Genomic DNA, 23,744 nt, shown 5'->3' with positions numbered 1-23,744 from the left:
TCTCTCGAGGGGAGGGCAAATTTCAGAAGTAATCCAATCAAAATCTTCCGGCGAACTGTGGTGTCAGGAACTGGCATTTGTACTATGCTTGAAAAGCCAATCTGCCATGCAATCCATGTCAGGTATCCCCAGAACAATCAAGCCAACCTCAATCGCCCATCGTCTTCCCCTCCACAAAAAAGCCCTGACCATCCACCATCTCAATTCTTTTGCGAATCTCCCATCCGAAAACTCCATGCAATGTGTAAATCCCACTGCCCTTCACGCAAATCGATTCTTCTCCTCCCAACAGCATCCTTCTCTAACGGTGCTGCAGCTATCATCAGACCCGGAATCCTTGGGGAAAGAGGGGGAAAGGTGTACCTTGACGAATCCAATATCCGCGGCCTTCTCTCTGAAGCACTGACGGCAGATGTTCAGACCATACTTTCGGATCAGACCAGCCTTGTGGGTGCAGACACGGCTATCACAACAATCAGCTCCTGTTCCAATCTCTCCCATCCATTCATCTCCACAATCCCCCTAAAGTAAGGATAAGGCGAACGTACCAGGCGCGAGCTCCTTTGCCGTAGGTTCTTGGGCGCGAATTCCAGACGGATTCGTGAGACATTTTGTGTCGACTTTGTACTGTTTCTACACTTGGAAATTAGGGTCCGTCTTCGTAAGTAGGCGGAGATGGAGTACCGACCGCGCGGAGTGCGAGGTTGTCTTCGAGGTCGAGGTGGATCTTTTTGAATTGGCTGGCTCTTGCTTTTCCTGGAATTGTCGTGATCCTTTTTACGAATGTGCGGACTAATTTAGCGAGTCACGTGGACTGTTTGATTCTAGCCCTTTTGGGATCTCAACCTCTCTTCATCTCTATCACCACTTATTTGCTTCAGTACTTACCTTCTACTTTTTTTGGTTTGGGAGAGCGCGAGAGATTGAGAGATGAAACTCCAGTAATAGTGATTGAGAGATGCCAGTGTGAGGCGACTCATAGTCTAACTGCCATGTAACGAATCCGCTGCGAAACTGGAGCATTGAGCATTGATAGATTGAAATGAAGAAATCTGGTTGTCTTTCTTATAATGGATTTCTGATATGGAAGTATGTAGTGCAATGTGAAATACTACGGTCATTTCTTGAGGAGACCAAATGGAGTTACCCGTGAGAGCTGATTGATGCAGAACTACTTCGGGGTTTACTTTGAAAAATCAGCCAGTCGATATTCTCTTCTCGGTGAAATTAAATTGTTACTGTGCAATTTCTGTAAATCGTATAAGATAACTTTGAAATCGAGATGACAAAAGAATCGGCGTTAAATTCTCGACTGCGAGTCGTGAAGATCTCGAAAAGCCCCGCGTTCCCACCGAAATCAACATCAACAAACGCGCCGATTTCATCCCACCACAACCAACCTCACAACACTGCTTCAAACTCAAAAAATGGTACATTCACCTCCCACCACTCCCAATTTCCTTTCGCTTTCTCATATCTTCACAGTCGAAAGACTCCTCCTACACCTACATCCACTTCAACCGGCCCCGTGACGCGGACCTCTTCGAAGACTTCTGCAAAGACAAGCTCCCAGACGACGAGATCTACGTCCCGCCGCACAACCAGCCTATCAACCCAGAAGATGAAGACGATGTAGTGCCTGACCAGCATGCGGCGTTTGGGATCCAGAGGGCGACGCAGAAGGTTAAGGAGGCTGCGTGGAAGGATTTGGGACTTGCGGACTTGATGAAGAAGGGTCCGGAGAAGGAGAAGGTGGGGTTGAAGGCTGGTTCTAGGTCGTTGCCGAGATGAAGGATATTTTGAATGGGGAGTGCGAGGAGCAATAGGGATGTCTTGGTCATGAACGAGGGTGCGAATTGAAGGTCATTTTTAAGAAAGGCCGTTTGATGGATTGATACCCTGTGAGAACAAAGGACTTGTGGAATTAGATGAGTAAGAGAGCACTGGAGCTCTGTGGGAATTCGGTTACAGCAGCATTTGAGGAATTGTACAAGGCAATCATTCCTCTTGACATAGTCTTTCATGATGCCATCTAGATATCATATGCCCAACCCTGAGCTCCCAGACTCCATAAATGCCCAAATACGCCGCCCAATGACCGTCTTTATTCCTCGCACAGGATTTCCTCTAGTTCTTTGGCAAGTATGCCTCCCTCTCCACAACCTCCTGTTGAAACTTCACCAAGAAAACCGTCTTTCCCGGCCACAACTCCCCTTCTTCCCCTTTCCCTACACTATGCGCCGTAACCCTCGCCGGAAACCCAGCACCATCACAAACACCCTCCACAATACCCGCCACAAACGCCGCACAATTCAGTTGATTCATCTCCTTCGGCACACTAATATACTGGTTCACCAGCGGATCATTATCACTGATCATGTACTCATCAGGCGTATCCGGATTTGAGGATTTTTCCAGAGCGTCTGCGGGCCGGGAGAAGAGGTGCCGCCAGAGGATTGTGGTGATGAATTGGAGCAGGGCGATGATGTTGAGGGGTCGGGTTTGCGTGCGGGGGGGCTCGCGGTAGAGGAGGAGGTCGAACAGCTTGAGGCCTATGGGATGGCCTTGGACGTTTAGGCTAGCAGATATTTATTAGCATTGATCCTCCAAAAACCCAATTTGTACGCCTTTCAAGATGGAGAGGGCACAGCAGCTGGGGAGCTCACCGTTTCTCAAGGTCCTGAATACCCGTTACCCGCTTCTGTGCATAACTGACCATCTCCCCAAACAGATACGCAAAGCTAGCTTGGCTGAGCTCTTGTGTTCGGCTGCGATTCAAAGGCCGGTGGTAGATTGTTTTGCCGTTGGAGGGGTAGCGGAGCCCTAGTTGGGAGGTTCGTTGGCTTTGAGATGCATTGCCTGCCAGCGATGGCTTTATGGGTTGTGATGCCATTTTGCTTGATGTGCCAAGCTGGGCATAAATGGCATCGAACCAGATTATTGTTATCGGATCTCGCGCATGTATTGTGGAGAATGGCACTGGTCAAGGTGAGATGATTTTTGGAGGAGATTCATGATCATGGCCGAAGCTCAAATTTCAGAAGCGAGGCTGAGAAGGAGCATCGAAGGGAGAGGTCAAAACAACCCTCTCCAGTACCCAAAAGCTTTTATAATTATTTTAAAGAATTAAATTTTTGTAAAGTCTATGGTATATTCCTTGTGGTGTTCTGCAACTCATCCTTCACGAAAAATGGAAATATGCGAGTCAATCCCACAGCAACTCTATCAAGCTCTGTCTCCCTCTGTGGTCAGAACCGGTTTAGGTGTCACTTCCATAACGTCCATATTCCCATTCGACTGTGTACCGCTCGTCTGAGCGGGTGCCTTGGATTCCTCAACTGGGGCAACAACTTCTTTCTTCTCTTCTGGTGCAGTCTCCTTGTCTTGCGCTGCCCCCTCCATACTCTCAGTTGGCATCGTCTCCTTCTCTGGCGCTGGAGCATCCTCATTTGCAGAGGGTTGGAACATACTTGAAACATTGCCACCTCTGAGATAGCTCTCACTCTCACCATAGTGCTTTCCTGCCTTGACCCAGCGCTCACGGCGCTCCGAATATCTCTCCTCAGCGAACTTCAAGAGTGCAGGCCAGTAAACGGAATGGTCATATTCAAACTCCATATCACCATGAAACTGATCCCAGAGCTGCTGAGGAGGGACATGTTGACGCATGTCGTCATTGAACTTAAGTTTCTGTCTTGTCAAGGGATCAATGAACGGCGTGATGAGTTTGAAGAACCCACTGACAACCCAAGGAACTAGACTTTTGTCAGAAGCACGTCACCAAAGTGAGATATAGACATACTGTTGATGATCAAGGCCCGTCCAAGTCGTTCCGGATAATGAGTCTGAAGAATGTTCAAGACCTCTCGACCTTGGGAAAGTCCAGGTGCAGTGTTTGTCCTAGTCTTACTCGTCTTGAAGTTTATCAAGAGAGCAAGTGTCTCCTGCCCTGGAACCATGATATCTATAACACGCTCCAGCATGAAGACCAAGTGTTGGACTTGTCGTGGGCTTGGCTCGGTGTTCTGCCTTCCGGGATTGAGGTAGTGGCATGGACGCCCGGCAATATCCCATCCAACGACGAACTGCTTGCCGGTCTCACTCTCCGGTGAGATGTGATCACCAGTGAGCTCTTCAACCCCATATTCTCTTCTCCATGTCAACGTTGACAGCAGTCGTTTCTCAGCGTCTGCTGTGTTCCATTTTGTAGCTCGGAGATATCGAAGAAGACATTCTCGGGTTAACCACAAAATCTCGCTTTCTGTGATTGGGCCTTCTTTTCCTTTCGTCGATGGAACTTCCTTCCAGGACTTCACAGTCTCCAACACTGCCTCATACTTCGACTGCTGCTCGGCCGTAAGCTCAGGAGGGGTCGGTATGGCTGCTGACTCCGGGGGATACGGAATTGGTGTCATCTGCGGTCCAGCAGGCTTTTCTTCTGCAACTGTTGACCCTTGAGATGATGAGCCATTTGAAGCATCGTACGCGGGAGGTTGAGTTGTACCATTCTCGAGCTTCACCTCGTTGAGCTTCTCGGAGAGGTTCTTGCTCTCTTCACCGACACGGACATCCTCAACAATGGACGCGGCTGACATCGTGAAGCACGAAGCTGGAAAGGGAAATCGTTCTCTGTAAATCGATTTCGATGGAGAATAGTCAATTGGCAAGCAGAGATGGGCACACAAGCCTGAAGCCTCCCCAGAAAATATGCTGATGGAAGAACAGAGAAAGAAGATCTCAATTTAATTGTTATTGTGGCTGCCGCTCTCAGCCTCGCGAATCTTTTTTGTGGAACCCCTGTCTCAAACCTGTCGACCAACCCCCTTTCATCCAATCTTCTCGCTGTGCCTGTTTGAATTCTTCAATGTGTTTCGATCAACACTTCGCCTTCGATTATTCTGAGAACTTCGATTTGTTTACATATTCGACTTTGAACGACTTTGCAAATTCTGTTGTTTTGAAGAAAGGAATTTGTCTCGTACACTGAAAGGCCTCCAGGTCGTGACTTGCCACCGTTATTTCATAACAATGCTGCTCTATAGTACAGGTAAGTTTTGTACATTGTTTATACATGGCTATTTTCATGTCTCTGGCAGTTTCTCCTGGCCAGAGGCGAATCGTCGAACCTATCTTCGGCCTAATTTCCATCTCTCGATGCGATCCTGAATCTCTGCCCACTTGAATGGCTTTCTTGTAACACCCTCCTCTTCTCCTTCTTGTAAAACAACAGTTGGTGCCCCACTACCTTTTCCGGGATTGTCTGCCATACCACCGACTACAATCCTAGCAACCCTGCGGAGATCTTTAACGGTTAACTCATCAATCTTCTTACACATTTCTCGTACGCCCACTTTCCTACCATGAACTTGCACCTGTCTTCCTAAGTCTTCGAGCTCAACCATTCTGCTTTCCAGGTTCATCAATAGACTAGATCGTAATTGGTTCTTTGCCCGGTTGACTTCGACTGTTTGGAGTGCGGCAAATCCTGTGTCAAGCGTCAAAGCTTGAAGCTCGCGACACATGACGTCTAGCATGTTAACCACATGGCCGGGCGAGCAACTAGAGGATATACCAAAGAGACCTGAATCGGTATACGAATGATTGAAGGCAACGCATGACTCCACCCAGGCGTGTTGGTTCAGAACGTTGGTGTAGAGTCGAGAATACATGCCTTTCCCAGGCCCACCTGCCGAGAAAGAGCCGCCTCCTCCGAGGAGAGTTTGCAGAGTAGCGAGAGCATATATATCCTCGGATGATATTGGAAGAGCTTCGAAAGCTACGTGGATATGTGTGAGTGGTGGTAGTGAAGGGTTGATCGGCGGCGGGAGGGACGGCAATGAGAGGAAGCCACCTGTATAGTGAGATGGCTGTGTGATATCGAAGGTTGTGGGAGCGTGGGAAAGAGAGAGACTATTAAAGGACTCTACTGAGGCGTTATTTGGGGCTGAGGTGGAGATGTTCTTGAAGAACGGTATCCGGGAGAGTAGTTTCGACGGTTGTTGCGGCGGCGTCGGTGGTTGTGAAGATATTGAAGATATCGAGCTATCATTGCGAGTGGATGAAGAATCCAATGACGTTTCTGATCCCGTCTGTGAAAGTATGGGTGCTTCCGACTTTGGCATATCTCCGAAGTATTGCTCTGTAAGTCGGACAGCTTCGTCGTGCTGCACCCCAGCAAATGCAACGACCATTCGCTCTGGCCGGAAGAAGGTATCCCTATAGGCCTCGATAACACTCTTGTTGATTTGAGTGAGCCTTTCCTTAGGACATAGCAATGGATTCCCGAGAGTGTTATCTTTGAAAGCAGCCATGTGTACCAGCTCAGGTAGAATTAACTCCGGCTTCGACCAGATTTCCCCGATCTCATAAGACGCGGTTTCCAGCTGTTGCTGTACCTCCTCTTCCGTTACTAATGGATCCCGGATTGTCTCGGCGAGGAGGGCGACTGTTGTAGGCACGGCAGAGTTGAAGGTGGCGGACTGATACATCAAGGATTCGCGGGAAGAAGCGCAATTTATGTTGCCACCCAAAGATTCCAGTGATTCCAGCATCTCATCACTTGTTCGTTTCTTCGTGGATTTGAAGGCCAGTCTATCCAAGATATGGCTCACGCCTCGCAAGTACTCGTTCTCATATCGGGATCCCGCATCAATGAAGACGCCCACTCCGGAAAAATGTCCTGGCAACGCTTCAGTAGCAACTCGAACGCCATTTGGTAAAGTAGAGATCTGGTCAAGCTCTGCAGGATCCTACACTTCAGTCAGCGCAGCACATTGGCGTTCGGTTTGGGAGGGATATACCTTTTGGATAGAATCAGCTACAGTCGCGAGGTTTCTAGACGGGAAAGTAGGCAATATGCTGGGAGAAAAAGATCTCCTAGGAATAGCCCTAGTCAGGGTTCGCGGGGAAGCACACTTCAACATCTTGGGTCTGGGAGGAGGCCGAGTTGTATCGCCGCACACTTCTGCTGTTCGTCCCGCGAAATATTTTGAGCGGCTTCGGCTCCTTGCCCGCAGAAAATCTGCTCGGCTTCAGCCGGCGAGCCAGTAAGCCGATTATGATCACGTGGTTGATAACTAACTGACCCTCACTTGGCCTGTCGTGTGTAATATAAAAAGTATAACTTTCTACTTTCTTAGACTTAAAAGTGAGGGTCGAGATTGAGAGTTCTCCAACATTGAAAAGGCTGCACATGGACGGCATCTCCCGATCAAAATGGAATGTGGTGTGTCGTAACGCTCCCGTCTAGATCGCGTATGCATCATCACTGACAGAGTCCGGGCTCTCTCTAGCTTGGACCCTGGGAACCTTTCCTCTAAATGCAGCATCCTCCCCGTGAACTGTGTCGGTCTGCTCCAGGATTTTCCACATCTTGGCAGCTTCAGTGCAGATATTCATCCTAAATACTTCGCCTCAGCCGAGGAATTCTGCGCTTCTCATGCTCACTCGGTGAATGTTTGCGTGCAATGCCAAACACGAATTCGAGGATTTCTGAGACGTCCCACTGCAACTCAGCCACCAGCCTCTCCCGGCACCATCCCTCTTGGTCCTTCAAGAGTCGGATTGTCCCCGAATATTGCCTCAAGGAAATATAACGAGGCCCCCATCGACTGGTCCTCGTTCTCCCCAATGTATTCCTCAGTCCCTGGTCCGCCTCAGCAATGGCACCCTGGCCCTGCAGCACCGACTCTTGATAGCTCACGTCCACCACTCCCGGCCTCTCCAACCTCACCTACGCGCTCTGGCCGTCTGAGAGGGCTGAGTTATCTGCGCAGCTATACTCAGACTCACATCCTGTCTCGAGACAGTCACAACAATAACAACAACTCGAACTCGAATAGTCAGCGGCCGTCAACGCTCGCGCGAGCCACCAGCTACCCGTCACCGACGTCAACGAGTCGAGGATCCGCACCTGCAACACCCCAACCTGCACCTCAAAATAACCCTCGACAAACGTCTCCGACTGCCCAGCGACCCACGACAGATCTCCCATCTGCAAGGTCCAGTACTCAAGATAATATAGGCTCCACGAGTGGGTGGTTGCCGACCGTGGGTGGACAAAGCGGAGTTTCTAGAATAGCGACAGAACCTCAGTCCACAGCGACAGAATCATCATCTGCAGTTTTGTCAGGAAACAGCGAATCCGCCGTAACGTCAGACCTCACGGCTTCAATGGCGCGAACACGGCCAGCTGTTGTGGCAGGTGCAACAGAGCCCCCCCAAGTGGACGGAGGAGGAGATTCACAACCAAATGGGCAAAATGGGACAGTCAACGGGGCCAGCGGTGCACAAGGCATGGCTCACCAACTACCTTCGATACGATTTTGCGCACACCAAGACCCACGAGCTCAACGGCCATCTCTAGTTTTCAGCCCGATGTCTCGTATTCTGCCTACGGGGAAGGAAGTCATCAAAGTTGGACGATACTCCGAAAGAGACAACCAACCTCCACAAGCAGCAAATGCTCCGTCAGCTGCGCCTGTTGGGTTCAAGTCAAAAGTCGTGAGCCGGCGTCACTGCGAATTCTGGTGCGCTGGTGGGCGTTGGTTCATTAAAGATGTGAAGAGCTCTTCTGGAACATTTCTCAACCACATACGACTCAGTTCGCCTGGTACAGAGTCAAGACCATTCCCGATCAACGATGGAGATATTGTACAACTGGGCATTGACTTCAAGGGCGGGGAAGAGATGATATTTAGATGCGTGAAGATCAGAGTGGAGCTTAATAAAGGGTGGCAGAATGGCCCCAGCAGCTTCAAGTCCGTTCCCAGCTTTTTGATTGATATGTCATGCTGACCTTCTCTCAGTGTCCAGTCTCACAGGCGTTTGCGAGAATTAAACAGTTTGGGGAGGCCACCTGCAAGTGGCTCCTCACAAGACTGCTCGATCTGTTTAGGTCCAATTGCTGTAAGATCACACAAATCCTTCCTCTGAAAAGCGTTTACTAACATTCTCTTCCAGCCTTGCCAATCCTTGTTTGTGGCCCCCTGTTCTCATACATGGCATTACAAATGTATCCGAATTATAATCAATGGGCCACATTGGCCACACTTTATATGTCCCAATTGTAGGAGTGTAGCCGACCTTGAAGCCGAACTGGACGATCCGAGTGGCGAGTGGGAGGAAGTGGACCCTGCAGAGGCCACCGTGCAAACTCCTCAGGCGGCGAATCCGCCAGAAACTGTCCAGCCATCACGGCGAGAGGCCAACTCTTCTGAAGGTACTGGAATTCTAGTCGAACCACCAGAGTCCTCGGAGCCACAACAAAACCAAGATAGGGATGGTGATATGGAAGCTGCTGAAGCCAGTGATGATTCGAGTGTGGGTGGAAGGCTTCGCGAGAATCTTGAAACCCTCAGCAACCTCCATATCAACGATGATCCACCTTCCCCTTCGGATTCGGAATCCCCTGCTCAGCATACTTCCAACGCAACAGTTGCTCCAGTCGATATCATCTCGAGAAAACCTGTTCCGGGGGTTTCAGATGCTGCCTCTTCACGTCTTAAGCAACCAAGTTCACATATTGAGCGAACCTCAACTCGAACACCAAGCCCGAATGGATTGTCCTCTTCAGCAGGCGATGCGTTGGCTGGAGTTGAAGGACCTATGACTCCAAGAAACGATGCTGGCCCCTTCATCTTCGATGGAAGCGCTGGTCGAGGAGCTGATGTCCAACTGGCGGCACTGGCAACGATGAATCTAACAGCTGCGGCTAGTACCCCTCCTCCGGCAACGCCTCAGCCTGCTTCATAGGTATCTCTTCGTTTTACTTCCATATATTGCATTCAGCGAGGCGTGAACTTGCTTGGCGTTTCCTTGAAGCGATATTCACGTTTTTGTACCATACCATATGGGGGTATGACGGGACCCACGACCAACATATTGAGCAGGATTCTAGGACAGGGGATAATTATCGAAGTTGATGAGTGGAGGATGAGATAATACTTGGCGTAAATGGCATTGGGAATTTGACTGGCTAGCTGGCGCAAGAGAATATTGCTCTTGGGGAAATGATATTTGACGATTTGCATATGCATCGGTGCCCAAGGAGGTGGTTTTGATACTTTTATTGCTTCTTTGTATCATGGCTAGATGAGCCTGAAGTTAATTGCACCCGATGAACAAAATTACTAGCCATTTACTACTATCATTTTCATCTCGTCTTCTCATGAGCATTTCCCGCTGAACTTCACGGCCGCTTGAGTCCAGCACCCAACCGTTCAATCTCTCTCCCTTCCACGGTCCCAACTCCAGCCAAGTTCCTCAGCCGATCAACAGTCTCTACATCCTTGATCTTGACTGCTTCTTCGGCAGCCTTCACCCGCATTCCGCATTTCTCGTACATGGCTATTGTCTCGCCTGGTTGCAGAGCGGGTGCCACTTTCGGGATGAAGACGCTGGCTAGCTTTGGGTTGCCAGCGCCGAGGATGAGTGTGAAGAATGGCTGCGTCTGTTAGTTGATGTGATAGATACAAAAAGAGTAGAAGGGCACATACCTCCCAGCCTATGGGCGATTTGCGGGTTTTGGACCACTCTTCCAGTTCGTTCCAGTCACGTTTCGACACCAATGCTCGGAGTCTAGCTTGTTAAATGAGATCGAAAATGTGGAGGGAAAGGGGACTCATACCGAAGCCACCAAGCTGTCTTTTCTGGTACTTTGAACTCGCTCTGCATTTTCTTCGCCCGACTCGCATAACCCAATCTAATGAGTTTGAAGATGGTCTCATTAACACTCAATCCAGTGAATATTTCTGTCAGATCACGATCAAATGCCTCTTGCATCTTAAGCAGTGTACTTGCTTCTTGCAGTGCTTTTAACTCGAAAGATGTTTCCTTCGAATCCGAAAGTAGCTTGGCTGCCAGAGTGAGCTTGTCAGATGCGGTTTTAGAGTCTGGTTGTTTGAGTGCTTCTCGCAGGAAGACATTTGCACCGTCGGTGCGGCGGTCATCTTGGTAGTATAGATCTTTCAGTAACTCAGTATCGTCCGCTTGTGTGGTGGATTCGATAAGTGAGGTTGCTACGGGGCGACTGTTGATAACACGGAAGAACGACGCCAGAGGTAGTTTCTTCTTGAGATGGAGGAGTACGAAGAATATGAGATCAGAGTCTCCGCTCTCGATGGCTTTATCGAGGGCTATTTCATCTTCTTCCATGTTGAGAAGAAGAGGGACTTGCTTCCCCGCTCGGGGTTCATGATTGAGGAGCTCGGTGGCTAGGCGGCCTCGTCCTTCGTCGTAAGCTGCTCGAGCAATCTCTTCAAACGAAATCCCACGCTTTCCTGCCAGCTTCTCGACTATGAGACGGCATATCGTGTCTTCATCTTCGGATCCCACACGAACTTTTTGTGATGCCCAGTGCACATATATGCGGTCTGTCGGCAAACGCAGGTAGGAGGATATCCGGAGTGCCAAAAGATATTCTCTGCGATTGATGAGACGTCTGATCAGCTTTTCGGGGGTAAGCCGCAGGAATTGTTCATAAGACAGCGGTAGGCCGATCTCATAGAATCGCACTGCATTCAGGACCCGAAGCGTCTCACACATATCGACAAAGTCGTCGCTGTTGTAGATATCAAGCACTGACTTGCCAAAAGACGCAGCTTTCAGGAGCTGCTTCTGCCAGTGGATGTTGAATTCATGACCAGCTGCTTTCACCTAGGTTATGTCAGATAGGCCAAAAATTCAGCATCAAGTCAAACTTACACATGTATCAACAGCTTCGACTAAGTTTGGCCGAATCAATTGGATGTTATCGTCAGCTTTTGGTGACTGGTTCTCCAGCTGTTCCACTGCATCGAGAAGTATCGATGCTGGTGACTCAGTACCAAACCTGAAGACTTCATCTGTCACGTCTGGGACTTTCTGAATGAAGTCGCAGACATCGTTCGTAATTAGACGAACACCATCATGATCTACATGCAATTAACCAGTGTTTATGGCCTTGCAGGGGAAGCTTTCTTCTTTTGAATTGATGCAATACATACCAGCAATGAGATGAACTCGACCATCATAGAAATATTTTGCTGCAGCATTTTTAGGTGCAATGATGTGAACCTCGTCCTCCCAAGCAATAACCACTGCATCGTTCCCGCACCATTGTACATCTTTTGGTGGTATCCTAGATTTCGAATCATACTCGCTGAGTCGATTCTGGAAGTCACTTGTGATCACATATGCCCTTCCGGTTTCTGTGTACAGTGCCACGTACTTGCCGTTGGGAGAAACGCTAATATGGCTAAAGGGGCCAATATCAAGCATTCGATCTTCCGACTCGGATGCATCTACAACGTAAATAGTTTGACCAATGCTAAGTAGCACTTCTACTGATCGAGATAGCGTGTAGGCCGGAGGAATGAGAGTCCAAGAACGAACCTCGCCTTCAGGAGGTGTCGCAAGTAACTTTGGCCGTGGCTCATCGTATCTCGAAACAGAAATTAGGTGATTATTTGCAAGCAGTGCAACGAATCCAGTGCCATAGAATCTGTGAAGGCCATGAGTCAACATTCACAAAAAGCTCACACTTCGATAATCACAAACCTGCAAGCTGTCACTCCATACTCCTCAGCTCCATGACCGAGGGTGAATTGGGTGAACTCCCCCTGTAAATCATAATAACATCTCACCGTACCATCTGCAGTTACGACGAAGAGCTTCTCGTCTTCTGACCATCCTAAGCCCTTAATGGAACCTTTGTCCCAATTTATGCGTCGGATCAGCTTTCCAGCGCAGCTGTATAAGTCAATGCTGGACTTCGATGCTTGAGAGCCACGAAAAGAGTGAAGCTTCGTCTCGTCGCGATGTAGAGCTGTACGCAGACCAAAAAATCAGTAAAAATCCGAGATACAAAGCTCCAGGGCCTTGCTTGGCGACCATATATCACGTGAGAAGACAATGCAGAAGGCAAGCATCTGCAAAGCTATCCCATTCTCACTGGTATTGATGCCATGCGGTTTGCATCCTCCTCTGGTCTCTGAAAACAACCCACTCGCGACCCTGACGAGGTTCGCTGCCACCATCCTCCCACGACGAACGCCACTTTTCCCGCTCCCACGAAGCAGATTGCAACGAGGGCTTCTCAAACGCTTCCAAGAATGGTTTTGAGAGCACTTTAGAAAGCTGGAGCATACCTATAGCACCGCCATAAGAGCAACCCGTCACAATGTAGTTCTCGAGCTCCAGGTCTTGATCAAATACCGCGGTATAGAGCTGAATCTTCCGGTAGAACTTGTCCCCAACCTTCTCCCAGTCCGCCGTCGGGTTTGCCATTCTTGTTGTAAGCTCTGTCACCTCATCCTTGGAAGCTGATGTATTTATGAACCAATTTTGTCGATGCCTGCTCCAACGTGACTTCGGAGCTTCGACAATTTAAGGTGTGGTCCGAGCTGCGCGCTAGTCTTCCGTGATGGGAGACGTCAACGACGACACACCACAGCTCGAAAGTTGACAATTTTCAGAAAGGCCCGTTAGAGTTGTCATACTCTCGCAACCAGTGCCGATTCAGTTGGATCTAGCTATGGGGGATTGGCTGTTATTGTTAGCCTCATGGCAGACGCAACACTCCTCGACAAAGTCCACGACTTGAGCGACTTGGAACTTGCAGCGCTGATCTGCCTCGTTGCCCAAGAGCACTGTATCATTGATACAGAACCTGATGCTCTTGATGATTTAGTTCAGGAGCTCGAACTAGTATAGTGTCACCGGGATTTCCACAATGCGCTTTTGCTGACTCTTTTCAGGTAGCATCAAAGGTCTTCGGCGTGACCCACGCTGTCATAGATTGCTCCGAACACACTTCTCTTGATGACTTCGCCCACGCAATCCTCTCTGTAGAAGCAATTCCGACTCGGTCGAACTCACCCGTGAGAACTCGACAAGACTATTTCCTACACTCGCCTGCATTTGGGTCCATGTCACGTTCGCCAGTTACGGATAGCTTTGGAGACAACAAAACGATTGCAAATGTAATAATCGCCAAGAACCTCGATGAAGCTCCACGGCAAGTTCAAATACAGGCATTGGAACTTATGAGAACGAAGCGGATATACACCAGGACTTCTGTACAGAATGCGCCGAAGCGGTTCTTGTTCATCGCGTTATTGGCAGGTGGCGAAGGTCCTAGGTTGACGAAGCACCTGAATGACTACATGTTCATCTCGCACTTCCATGACCCAGAGGATGGTTTCCCGAACCTGGAAGATATATATGATGATGGGAGTTCAATTTCTTCTGTTGTTAAGAAAAGTCCTTCCCAGGAACCGGATGTTACCTCTGACGCGAGGATATCTGCAGCTGTTCGTCATGTCCTATTTTCACACTACCTCGTGCTAATCATCTTCAGGATATCGAGCATCTGACTGAGTTGAGTCACCATACTACAGTCTGCGTGGAAGTCAAACAATATCAACAAAACATTATTTCGTTCCTGCGGCTCCACCGTGCTGTAGCTGGAGGCATCTCGGCCCCTGCAACAAAGCATTTTGACAAGTTGGCTAGATGCCTCGCTCCTCTCCACGATTTATCTTATGCAACACCGTCACTCGTTTCTCTCGCAGCCAGGAAAATATATCTGCATCGTGTCCAAATTGTGAAGCCGGAAAAGGAACGCAGCATGCAATGGGGGAGTGACCTTGATGCCGTGGCAACCTTGTTGGAAGGAATCGGAGCCGAGGATGTCATTGAAGATGTTCTTGGAACCGCGGGAGCTGAAACTCCTTTGTAGAATACTTATGATACCCAGAAATCTTTCAAGCGTAACATGGGTGCCTCGGGATATGTGTAATATTCCTTGTTTTGTTTGCCATTCGCAGTCGTATACAGAGATATGTTTGCTGATTATGAGTCGACCCAGGCTCAAATCCAGAACGGGACTCCAGCTCCTGTGAAAAAGAGAGGAAAGAATCGTTGCTCGAGCTGGGAAATGTTATTCACAGACTTCATCTGCTGAGTCTAACACCCATATTCCATCATATATCTTCACAGTCCCTTCCCCCTCCTGTGCAACTCTCATCTCGAATATCTCCGCGTTTTGACCAAGATGGACCACCCACTCCGCCAGTTCTCAACACGCATCCCCTCCATTCCAGGACATCCACTGTACTGCCCAGAATGCTGGGCCACAGCACGTTTCGACGACGAAGAAGAACGAGATCTCCACTATCTACAGCACCACGTGCTAGACACACCCATAGAAATGCTTCCGAACCGCATGATTCTGATCGACAACGGGAATTATGATGGGCCCATGGGGAAGAAGCAACATGTCTTCCCTGCTGAGAAGTATGTCCGGGAGCCGGAGAGTTTCTTGACGGAAGCAGAGAGAAGAGAGGATGGGGAGCTAGAGAAGGAAATGTGGGGAGAGATGGAGGTGTGTACTGAGGGTCAGGTAGAGCAGAGAAATTAAAAAATTGAACTTCGGATATCTTTCCACGCCTGAGACGAGCATTCAACGGGCTCTAACGCTCGGAACTTATATGGCGGTAGTCAAGTGATTTTCCAGATCTTGCACCGAGATTTTGCAAGCCTTGTCTTAACTCTTCAGCAGAACTCCATCTCTTGCGCTCATAGGGCGGAATTCTAAGCGAAAGCGAGTTGGGTCTTATATATCAAAATAAGAAAAATCCCAGCATCGGCAACCCGAGCCCCGCACCCGGTGGCAGGTAAGTCAAATCCAAAGCACGATATTAAGTAGCACTAACTGACAACTTATAGCGACAAATAGCGCACGGGCTCCGAAAGGAGAAGACATGCTTCCCGTTGCAAATTAAAGGATCCAAACTAAGGGGACGACAGCGGCTTTAAACAACCCCGAGTTGTTGGAACCTTGCTTGCAAGGGGAGTTTTCGAATCGAGCAAAATCTTATCCAGGGAGATTTTCGTAACTTGACACCCTCTTCTGACCCGATTCGACAGTCAGATTAGGTTGTCTTGTGAGCTTTTGCTATTTGAGTCTTAGTACAAGTATATATTATTTTGCAATCTCTTTGTGCCTCGCTTTAGCTGGCCTAATCTTTTGGCTTGAACAATGTTTTTGTGTTTGTAAGTGAAGTGAAGTTGTTGATGTTTACTCGAGATAAACGAGTTGAAGCTTTAGAGGCAACTCATATTTCCGATTCTTACCTTTTCTTCACAACCAAAGTCGTTTCCCGACGCAATCCTTCTAACGAAGAATTCCATCGTCTTGCATTTCTCCCCTACCTAAACCAGCGGCGCAGGCGCGTTTCCTGTCTTAGCGAAATCCCTCATTACGACTTGCCTAGCATCCTACTTCGTCTCCTTTCCAGCCTCTGCCCACATCTCGGCCCAGCTGCGCTCATCATGCAACCACATCTTCAGACTCCCCTCCACATACGCCATAGTGCCCCCCTAAGTCACCGCAGCATGGAACCCGACCACGATGCCACCAGATTTCGAAAGCGCAATGATGGACCGCAGCTTAGCTGGTTGGGTCTCCAAGTCCCATTGATGCAGGATCTTAGAGATGTAAATTATGTCGACTGTGTGGTTTAACACAAGGATTTGGGAAGTTAAGCGCACAATGTCTGATTCAATGAAGCTGGTGTGGAAGGTTTTCCGATCGTCAAAACATGTCAAAGCCTACATCCCAGTGAGAGACGATGTCTACTGCATAGAGCTTCTCTGATGGAGCGCCATCAAACCCCTGCTTGCGGTGAGTGTCTAAGTTTCAGACATGGTTCCCGCGAAGGAAGCTAATGATACAGATGCCAGCCATTGCCTCAACCTGGAAGAGGCTGCTCGCGAGCTTGTAAATGAAGAGTCCAAACTTACCAGTCTCCCCAAATCATGCCTCCAACTTCGACCAATCCCCCTCTCGCTTTCGATTTCTCGGGCATTTCAGGATATGCAGGACTTCTCGTGATCAAAGGGTTCAAGAAGAGTCCTTGCCCCGTGCATGGATACGCTCGAACCGTCCATGCTTTGTCTCTCTGAAATGAATCATGTCAAGCACCAGCTCGTGGAGTCTAGAGGGTGATGGTGAAGACCTGCTATTTCATATACGTGGGAAAGAACCTTGTCATCCGCGATACCGCTGTGACCTGTTATAAAATTGCGGAACTGTGGCCTTCAATCAGCCATCTCTCGACAGAGGGCTACAAAAAGTCCGCAACAATCAAAAGCCACTGACGAAATGGGAAGAAACAGCCACCTATTGCATGCCTCAAGAGTCACTTCATTGTCGATATTATCATAATACCGAAAGATGCTCGTGTCCTTCTTTTCACCACGAGCATAGTCAGGTTCTGATTCATCGCCCTTCATACTAAAAGATTATCAACGTTACGCAATTCAGTACCTCGAACAGACCACATTTTGGAGCTCAAGAATTTCAGGGACAGGTTGACATTTATAAGGGAACATCGGCAGGAAATGGAGTGGATGTGGTGAGAAATAGCCTCGTTCTAAGAGTCCCTTCGCGAATTCAGCCAATGAGCGGAGGTTCCCGATCTAAGAGAGAGAGATCCGCACCACAACAGAGCACAAGGTATCCGTATGTTTATTTTCATACAGCATAGCCCACTTATGTTTAGTTGAAGTTTATGGCTCGCTCTTAACTCCAACTTGAGCAGGGCGAAACTCATACCTCTGACATCAGTCCAGCAGGTACTTCTAAGCTTCACAGCTGCTGAAGCTCTAGCATAGATGTATCAGTCTTCGACGACATGTTTCCATGTTTTAATTATGGATCAGGGCCTCCAACGATTACTCAATGCAACCACCAAGCAGGAACTACCATTTGTGCTTGACAACAAAATGGAAATTGACAGTGAGCAAGTGGTTTACAGCACCACCGTGGAGATGTTGCTTTGGGAAGTAAAGAAACGCAGCTGCGAGTGCCTGCACTCCCGCAAAAGTTTGTGAGCAATTTGAGCTGGTGAAAAGGTGGTGATCAAAGCCCTCGCGAATAAACTGGTCTTCTCTCCTGATAAATATGAAACGAGCCTTCAAGGAACTCATATCGAGGTTTAAATACCCTTTCGTTTCCGACATTCCCACGAGGGCGGCGTTATGTGCAAGTCGCCCTCAACGTCTCGGTCACTCCTTCCTTTGAAGATGAAGTTGAGTGGTGCAAAGGGTTGAAGCAGAAGAAAGCAGCAATGCACTGTACCCTCCATTTCTAGATTTCTGATAGCCACGCATGATTCTCAGGTGTAAAATCGACGCGTGCTCAGAACCAAGAACCACCTCACAATAGCAAATACAGTACAGCCATGCTTTTGTCAATCCAACGCCACCTACACGCTTTATGCGTCCTCGTCACCCTTACTCGTTAATATACCCAACCTAATCCTTCTTCCCCTTCCCAGAACTCGTCTCAGAAGCCGTACTATCCATATTGCTCTCAGACATCGAAACCTTGAACGAGAAGTCCGTCTCCCCCACCAAATCCTTAACATGATCCACCAACCTCGCCAGATCATCCGTGACCAAGCTACTGCAAACCTGGAGCACAGCATACGCCGAGTAACCTGGCTCTTCAATATGTCTCGCATCCAGGATACCTTTATCTAAAGCTTCAAGACGACGACTAAGGTCGTAGGGTTCAGGAAGTTGGATAAAAGGTGGCAGAGCAGATCCTTGAGTCACAGAGGCAGAGAGGAGGGAGAGGATAGAAGTTATACCGTGACTCGTTGGTCTGACGATGTCGACGAGTGTGCTGAGGGCATCTAGCCACTCGCTACGTCTCTCGGAACGTGTGTTGAGATATAGAGCTCCATCGTCGTTAACCCAGGCATTGGTTGCGTAGGACATTAGGGTCAAGTAGTTCATGATTCCCGTGGCACGAAGGATGATCGCATCATATGTTGACTGCCACACTTATTAGCTTCTCGCCCCACCATGAGTACATCTTTAGAATTGGTACTTTGGTACTTACGCGCGGAAATTTACCGCCGATAGACAGTTCGAATTTCTGGAAATCGGCATGCTGTTTCAGGGATGGCAGAAGGAGAAGCAGTTTCCCGAAAATATTGTGGCGTGCTTTCTCAAGGCGCCGACCGGGAGATGATTTCAAACTGGGATCACCTTCGGTGTCGTGCATTCTGGCGCCAACTGTTGAGTGTATAATGCTATAGTAATTGGCAAGAAGATAGAGCGTTGAGCCGAGGTCTTTGCGGAGCCAGCTGCGGTCGGTGAGGGGATATGGGAAGATGGTCCAGATAAATGCCACAAAGGAACCACCAGCAACACAGGCCAGTCGATAGGGTGCAAGTTCGTAAATTGGATAGTAAGGCTGACCTGATGAACTCGCTTGGTAGAGTTAGCATGTTCCTCAGATGAAAGAAAACGCTGGGATACCCACCTGCGGCGATACCTATCTTGCGGACCTGTAGCTCATAGCCAATGATGAGGATTTGTGTGATAATCGCTACCAAAAAGATGCCAATGAAGCGTTGGAACTTGATGAAGAAGTACATTTCCAAAAATACGAAGAGCCAAAGCATCACGATAGCGCCCGGGGCCTTCTGATCCACGATATACCAGATCACGATAGAGAAGACCATTGCGAAAGCGGTGCCAACGACTCTGCCGATGAAGCCGAAGATCGATTGTCCGGAAGTCATGGACATGCCAATGGCCTTCATCAAGTTAGATGCCATGTCCAAATATTGAGGTGGCAACCACTTGCAAGGTTGCAGACAAAGGAACAGTATGCTTAAGGAAAAGTATGTTTACTCACGATAATTATCATTGCCCATACTAGCCGCTGTTCCATGAAAAAGGTTTGTGTATCTTCCAAGAAAGCCACGATGCCTCTGCGCAAGTGTTAGCTTCGCCTAGTAGAATAGGGGTAATACAACTCACATAGTCAATGTCGCGCAGCTTCGTTCGGTCAGCCATTGATTAATCAGATAGGGAAGATAGAAAGTTCACTTACGCAACTCGAAATCCAAAGGCTGACTCTGCTGATCCTAAAAAGTGAGGGATAGTCCTCAGCCCATTCCCAAAATGCTGCCAAGCTGTCTGCGGCGGCAGATGTTCCGGATCTTTCTTCGGATTGAATCCAGAGCCCAGATAAACAGTATTTGTGCCAGCTTCCGCGGAGTCGGGGGATTCAGTATCGATTGTCGTGTCTTCACGACCAATATTCATAATCCACTTCTTCAATCTTCGCTTGCCAGGGAAGATAAAACGATTCTTTGACATTGTTCCTTCCTCGACTTTCCGATCTGCAAATTTGATGAGATTCGAAATTGCAATGCCTGTGGAGTACAGGAGATGCTCAAGGTATAGGATGAGATAAAGCTGTTGCTGATCCCGGCGATGTTGTGCTTCGTCGGGAGTCCAGTCCTCTCCTCGGGCAGGGCTTTTGGTAGCATTGAACTGACTTTCGGATATTCCCTTTTGCCTCGCCCAGGTCTTTAAGGTCTCTCCTCGCTTGCTGTAAAAGTCCAACATCTTCTTATCGAAGTACTTAGCGAAATCTTTGTCTCCCGGCTTTGAACAATCTGCTTTCTCCTCGACATCTTCTTCTTTCTTTTCCTTTGGCTTGGGTATGAGCTCGAGAAGCAGGCCTGCGTGCTCAATGCCTTCATCCATGGCTGCCGTGACCTGTGACTGGTCAGTTTCAAGGTACGAGGAAAGGTTCAACGAGGATTCAAGGACCAGGCGTAATGATCCTTTGGAAACGTCTACGGAAACACACAATGGGATCTTACCACTTCGAATGGCTCGTGCAATGTCTTCATGATCTCATTCCAGGTTTTCTTCTCCTTTTCCTTCGCTTCTGTCCCGCAAGCTTCCCAAGATTCCACTCTGTCAAATTTCGAATTCGGAACTTCGACCCAACCACGTCGTTCAGCAATCCTTTCGAAGATATCCGTGATAGTACTCATTCCTATTAAAGGAACTAATATGGCCCTGAACAATGTGAAAATTTCGTCAATGTCTTTAGCGTCGAGCTTGCCCCATGCAGTTTCTCGTTTCCCAAAGCTCATATCGCCATGTAACTTTCCGTGTAGGCCAGTGAGAGCTGCGAGGTTTGCTTTTAAAGCCACAGCTTGGGCATTTGCTGCTGGGTGTGACTTGTCGTCTCTTTTCTTGCTTTTCTTCCCCTTTTTGCCGTCATCGGACTTCTCACCGTCGTCCCCGGCAGGCTCTTCAGGTGCGAACATATCGCTTGTTTCCAGACTCTGCAGATATTCCGTCTGGGCTCTCATTGTGGCTCGGATTAACTGAATGTATCCAGTTTGCTCCTTGAATACAACTGTCCTTGAGCTTACCGGAATGATGAAGAGACTGACGCCGGTTGAAATCGCGAAAGCCGTGAGAAACCCCTCCAACAGTTGCTTAACGAGAGCTTCTCCGGCAGCAATGGTGGGAAATAATGGGCCGTAGGTAAAAGCAATGTTCGTAAAAATGCTGTACACGATGACTGGGAATTGGAGAGCCGGCATCTTAGCACGCAAAACGTTCACGAACCAAATATTTGCAAAGAGCCATATTGCACACACCCTGTGGAAATTGGTCAGCCCACAGATCTAAAAAGTCGATGTTCAATTAACTTGCGCTGATTGTGAAGAGTTGTATCTCGCTGTAGACCCCACAGGAGTTGTATGCTTCCGAGCTTGAACACCAGACCAGATTCCAAGAAGAGCGACAGCCTTCATAGACATCCATTAGTGTCATATTCATGTTGCATTTGGAGAAAACCGACCGAGCCAAGGCAGACACCTAAGACCGAAGAGTCAGCAGGATTTAGAGGGAGTTGCTGCGCAAGAAGCGGCCGAGAAAAATGGAGTATAAGAGATCGACTCACCCAAAGTATTTAGAACCAGGGTTTGCAAGTACTTCGCTCGTGGCATCTATCTTGCAGTCAGATTTGATTGATCATAAGCTTTGAGCGTCCTTCAATGCGGGTCATATTAAGAGGGAAGGAATCTTTGAGAGCATGCATACAATTGAGACGGAAAGAACTGTGATGATTGGAACCAGATAGCCCAGAGTCGAATATGTTGCCGCAACACTGTCGGCTTGATAGAAAGCAATTGCTTGTCATGTTTAGCTTGCCATCTTTGCATTTTGCACCAGCGAACAATTCCGTGACTTGAGGCTCTCTCACCAATTGTCGGTGCTAAGCTCCCCCTTCAGATAAAATCAGCCAATTTCTCTGATGAATATTGGCCATACGTACTTAAACATCATCATAACAGTCCCCATATCAAGTCCCAGCTTCCCCCACATCTCCTCGAGCTTCGATGGCTTCTTCTCGTCATCCTTCTTCACTACAATCTCCGCACTCCGCAATCTTTCGGTATTTGATCCCTGTACCTCCTCCTCAACTTTCCCATTCCCATCTTTGACTTGTGAACGTTCGATTTCTGGATCCCGTGGCTTCCGATTTTCAGTCACATCGCGCTCTGCTGACGCGCCGGCGTCATCGGCCATGTCGTAGCTAGTGAGAGCCAATAGGCTCCTTTTGGCGCTTAAAAGGTAAAATTAGATCTCAGATCGATTGCACAGCTTGCCATATCAACCAGAGATCAAAGGAAGAGGAAATGGGGTGGGAAAAGAAATGTTATTGTTAACACCGAGTTGGTCAAGGTGCACGTGTAGGTCTTTGGCAGGTCTGTAGCACTGACGCCCCCAATACGGAAAGCCGTAAGAACGTGATGTACCAGCGCAAAACGCAAAACGCAAAACACTACCCTACCAAAAACCGCCCACGCCGCCCCCCCGCCCCCCCTAAGCCTCTACTATTACTTAAAATATTTACTCTCTTCTCTCTCTCTCTGTCTCTCTCTCTCTGTCTCTCTCTATATATATATATAAGTATAGGGGTAAGAGAGGTGGGATATAGGGAGGGGGGCTGTACTAAAAATCTCCGTGGCACCCCACGAAAAAGTCAAGCACTAAATTCTTAGCACCTATAGCCTATAATTTAGCGACAAGCAGCCTGTAATTATAGGGCCTCCTTTTCCTCGCGACTCACGAGCCTCGAAGCTCACTTCTCACTTTCCACTTGTCGCTTTTCACTTTTCACCTTTACTTGGTCGCCCTCCCAACCCCTTCCCCCTCCCCCTTCTCCTACCCCTATACTTATATATATATAAGAATTAAAGAGAGAGAGTAAATATTTTCAGTAGTAGTAGAGGGTTAGGGAGAAGGGGTGGACGTGGGCGGTTTTTGGTAGGGTAGTGTTTTGCGTTTTGCGCTGGTACATCACGTTCTTACGGCTTTCCGTACCCCAAATCTTACAGCAGCTCTGTGGAGCAAATTTGCGCCTCAGCCAATGACAGGAGGCGCCGTTCCCGATGCTGGCAACGGCTTCTCTCTTAAGGCATTTGGGACCGTATCTCACCCCTTCGCAACCTCAAGTTGAGATTGTGGTGGAGTGGTTGCGCTTGCCACCAGTGTAGTTCCGCCTGAGGGCGTAGATGAGGCAATATACACTCATTCCGCGTTAAATCCGAGGCTCTACAATGCGGGTAGACGCCAGGACTCGAGCTCTCTTCCTTGGTTGAATTGTTCGCACTTTCCAAACTCTGTTGCCATTCTATGGAGCAACTAGTCTGCCGGCTAGAATGTTTCATTAGTGAGAGATTTCGATGTTAATTCGCAGAAATATAGAAGTTGAAGCACAAGTGGCCGTAATGCATCTTACGGAATGGCACAAGATACTTTCCCAGCTGCGGCCTCTGACGGATTCCCCAATTTTGACATCCTCAAGGCAATTGCTCACAAGGAGGGGGCTGATCTTGATTGATATCGTACGACCAGCAGCAAGA

The 23,744-nt window shown here is 48.5% G+C and overlaps 10 protein-coding genes across 10 annotated transcripts; 3 read left to right on the top strand and 7 right to left on the bottom strand.

The window, feature by feature from the left end:
• Positions 1 to 170: 170 nt before the first annotated feature.
• Positions 171 to 751, bottom strand: K444DRAFT_613887 (ribosomal protein S14). Its single transcript, XM_024880433.1, has 4 exons — positions 689 to 751; positions 549 to 633; positions 364 to 463; positions 171 to 310 (listed from the first exon to the last, which is right to left on the bottom strand). The coding sequence occupies exons 2-4, from the start codon at positions 608 to 610 to the stop codon at positions 302 to 304; spliced, it is 171 nt and encodes a 56-aa protein (XP_024735996.1). The 5' UTR covers positions 611 to 633; positions 689 to 751; the 3' UTR covers positions 171 to 301.
• A 676-nt stretch (positions 752 to 1,427) lies between these two features.
• Positions 1,428 to 1,791, top strand: K444DRAFT_630719 (Apc13p-domain-containing protein; the record flags this gene model as incomplete). Its single annotated transcript, XM_024883254.1, has 2 exons — positions 1,428 to 1,430; positions 1,486 to 1,791. The coding sequence occupies 2 exons, from the start codon at positions 1,428 to 1,430 to the stop codon at positions 1,789 to 1,791; spliced, it is 309 nt and encodes a 102-aa protein (XP_024735995.1).
• Positions 1,792 to 2,127: 336 nt separating this feature from the next.
• On the bottom strand, positions 2,128 to 2,893 carry K444DRAFT_630718 (TRAPP I complex; the record flags this gene model as incomplete). The annotated part of the gene is made up of 2 exons (XM_024883253.1): positions 2,128 to 2,578; positions 2,667 to 2,893. 2 exons carry the CDS (start codon positions 2,891 to 2,893, stop codon positions 2,128 to 2,130), a joined length of 678 nt encoding a protein of 225 aa, XP_024735994.1.
• A 151-nt stretch (positions 2,894 to 3,044) lies between these two features.
• On the bottom strand, positions 3,045 to 4,734 carry K444DRAFT_563186 (CRAL/TRIO domain-containing protein). Its single transcript, XM_024877020.1, has 2 exons — positions 3,803 to 4,734; positions 3,045 to 3,755 (listed from the first exon to the last, which is right to left on the bottom strand). The coding sequence occupies exons 1-2, from the start codon at positions 4,593 to 4,595 to the stop codon at positions 3,226 to 3,228; spliced, it is 1,323 nt and encodes a 440-aa protein (XP_024735993.1). The 5' UTR covers positions 4,596 to 4,734; the 3' UTR covers positions 3,045 to 3,225.
• Positions 4,735 to 4,757: 23 nt separating this feature from the next.
• On the bottom strand, positions 4,758 to 7,051 carry K444DRAFT_563182 (uncharacterized protein). Its single transcript, XM_024877019.1, has 2 exons — positions 6,801 to 7,051; positions 4,758 to 6,749 (listed from the first exon to the last, which is right to left on the bottom strand). The coding sequence occupies exons 1-2, from the start codon at positions 6,921 to 6,923 to the stop codon at positions 5,127 to 5,129; spliced, it is 1,746 nt and encodes a 581-aa protein (XP_024735992.1). The 5' UTR covers positions 6,924 to 7,051; the 3' UTR covers positions 4,758 to 5,126.
• A 578-nt stretch (positions 7,052 to 7,629) lies between these two features.
• K444DRAFT_643786 (uncharacterized protein) lies at positions 7,630 to 9,753 on the top strand (the record flags this gene model as incomplete). Its single annotated transcript, XM_024884893.1, has 3 exons — positions 7,630 to 8,759; positions 8,808 to 8,907; positions 8,962 to 9,753. The coding sequence occupies 3 exons, from the start codon at positions 7,630 to 7,632 to the stop codon at positions 9,751 to 9,753; spliced, it is 2,022 nt and encodes a 673-aa protein (XP_024735991.1).
• A 436-nt stretch (positions 9,754 to 10,189) lies between these two features.
• Positions 10,190 to 13,315, bottom strand: K444DRAFT_664234 (vacuolar protein-like protein sorting vps16; the record flags this gene model as incomplete). The annotated part of the gene is made up of 7 exons (XM_024886937.1): positions 13,128 to 13,315; positions 12,538 to 12,805; positions 11,985 to 12,481; positions 11,704 to 11,912; positions 10,628 to 11,655; positions 10,497 to 10,578; positions 10,190 to 10,450 (listed from the first exon to the last, which is right to left on the bottom strand). The coding sequence occupies exons 1-7, from the start codon at positions 13,264 to 13,266 to the stop codon at positions 10,190 to 10,192; spliced, it is 2,484 nt and encodes an 827-aa protein (XP_024735990.1). The 5' UTR covers positions 13,267 to 13,315.
• Positions 13,316 to 13,542: 227 nt separating this feature from the next.
• On the top strand, positions 13,543 to 14,719 carry K444DRAFT_531643 (uncharacterized protein; the record flags this gene model as incomplete). The annotated part of the gene is made up of 3 exons (XM_024875009.1): positions 13,543 to 13,686; positions 13,737 to 14,291; positions 14,339 to 14,719. The coding sequence occupies 3 exons, from the start codon at positions 13,543 to 13,545 to the stop codon at positions 14,717 to 14,719; spliced, it is 1,080 nt and encodes a 359-aa protein (XP_024735989.1).
• A 2,260-nt stretch (positions 14,720 to 16,979) lies between these two features.
• Positions 16,980 to 17,354, bottom strand: K444DRAFT_423363 (uncharacterized protein). The gene has a single exon (XM_024872720.1). The coding sequence runs from the start codon at positions 17,275 to 17,277 to the stop codon at positions 17,083 to 17,085; it is 195 nt and encodes a 64-aa protein (XP_024735988.1). The 5' UTR covers positions 17,278 to 17,354; the 3' UTR covers positions 16,980 to 17,082.
• Positions 17,355 to 18,300: 946 nt separating this feature from the next.
• On the bottom strand, positions 18,301 to 21,632 carry K444DRAFT_643783 (uncharacterized protein; the record flags this gene model as incomplete). The annotated part of the gene is made up of 8 exons (XM_024884892.1): positions 18,301 to 18,825; positions 18,893 to 19,266; positions 19,319 to 19,595; positions 19,697 to 19,772; positions 19,822 to 19,839; positions 19,895 to 20,568; positions 20,676 to 21,471; positions 21,526 to 21,632. 8 exons carry the CDS (start codon positions 21,630 to 21,632, stop codon positions 18,301 to 18,303), a joined length of 2,847 nt encoding a protein of 948 aa, XP_024735987.1.
• Positions 21,633 to 23,744: the final 2,112 nt, after the last annotated feature.

This window comes from Hyaloscypha bicolor, assembly GCF_002865645.1.
Source record: "Hyaloscypha bicolor E unplaced genomic scaffold K444scaffold_87, whole genome shotgun sequence".
Taxonomy (NCBI): Eukaryota; Fungi; Ascomycota; class Leotiomycetes; order Helotiales; family Hyaloscyphaceae; genus Hyaloscypha; species Hyaloscypha bicolor.
Note: the sequence above shows the minus strand (reverse complement) of the source record. Positions and strands in the feature narration are given on the sequence as shown.

What these genes read in the sequence shown, in the direction of transcription:
- K444DRAFT_613887 (XM_024880433.1), bottom strand. Translation starts at nt 610, where the DNA reads ATGTCTCACGAATCCGTCTGGAATTCGCGCCCAAGAACCTACGGCAAA. An exon ending in GGCAAAGGAGCTCGCGCCTG is followed by an intron (nt 464 to 548) that starts GTACGTTCGCCT and finishes TTGTTGTGATAG; the next exon opens with CCGTGTCTGCACCCACAAGG.
- K444DRAFT_563186 (XM_024877020.1), bottom strand. Translation starts at nt 4,595, where the DNA reads ATGTCAGCCGCGTCCATTGTTGAGGATGTCCGTGTCGGTGAAGAGAGC. An exon ending in ACGGGCCTTGATCATCAACA is followed by an intron (nt 3,756 to 3,802) that starts GTATGTCTATAT and finishes ACAAAAGTCTAG; the next exon opens with TTCCTTGGGTTGTCAGTGGG.
- K444DRAFT_563182 (XM_024877019.1), bottom strand. Translation starts at nt 6,923, where the DNA reads ATGTTGAAGTGTGCTTCCCCGCGAACCCTGACTAGGGCTATTCCTAGG. An exon ending in TAGCTGATTCTATCCAAAAG is followed by an intron (nt 6,750 to 6,800) that starts GTATATCCCTCC and finishes ACTGAAGTGTAG; the next exon opens with GATCCTGCAGAGCTTGACCA.
- K444DRAFT_423363 (XM_024872720.1), bottom strand. Translation starts at nt 17,277, where the DNA reads ATGAAGGGCGATGAATCAGAACCTGACTATGCTCGTGGTGAAAAGAAG.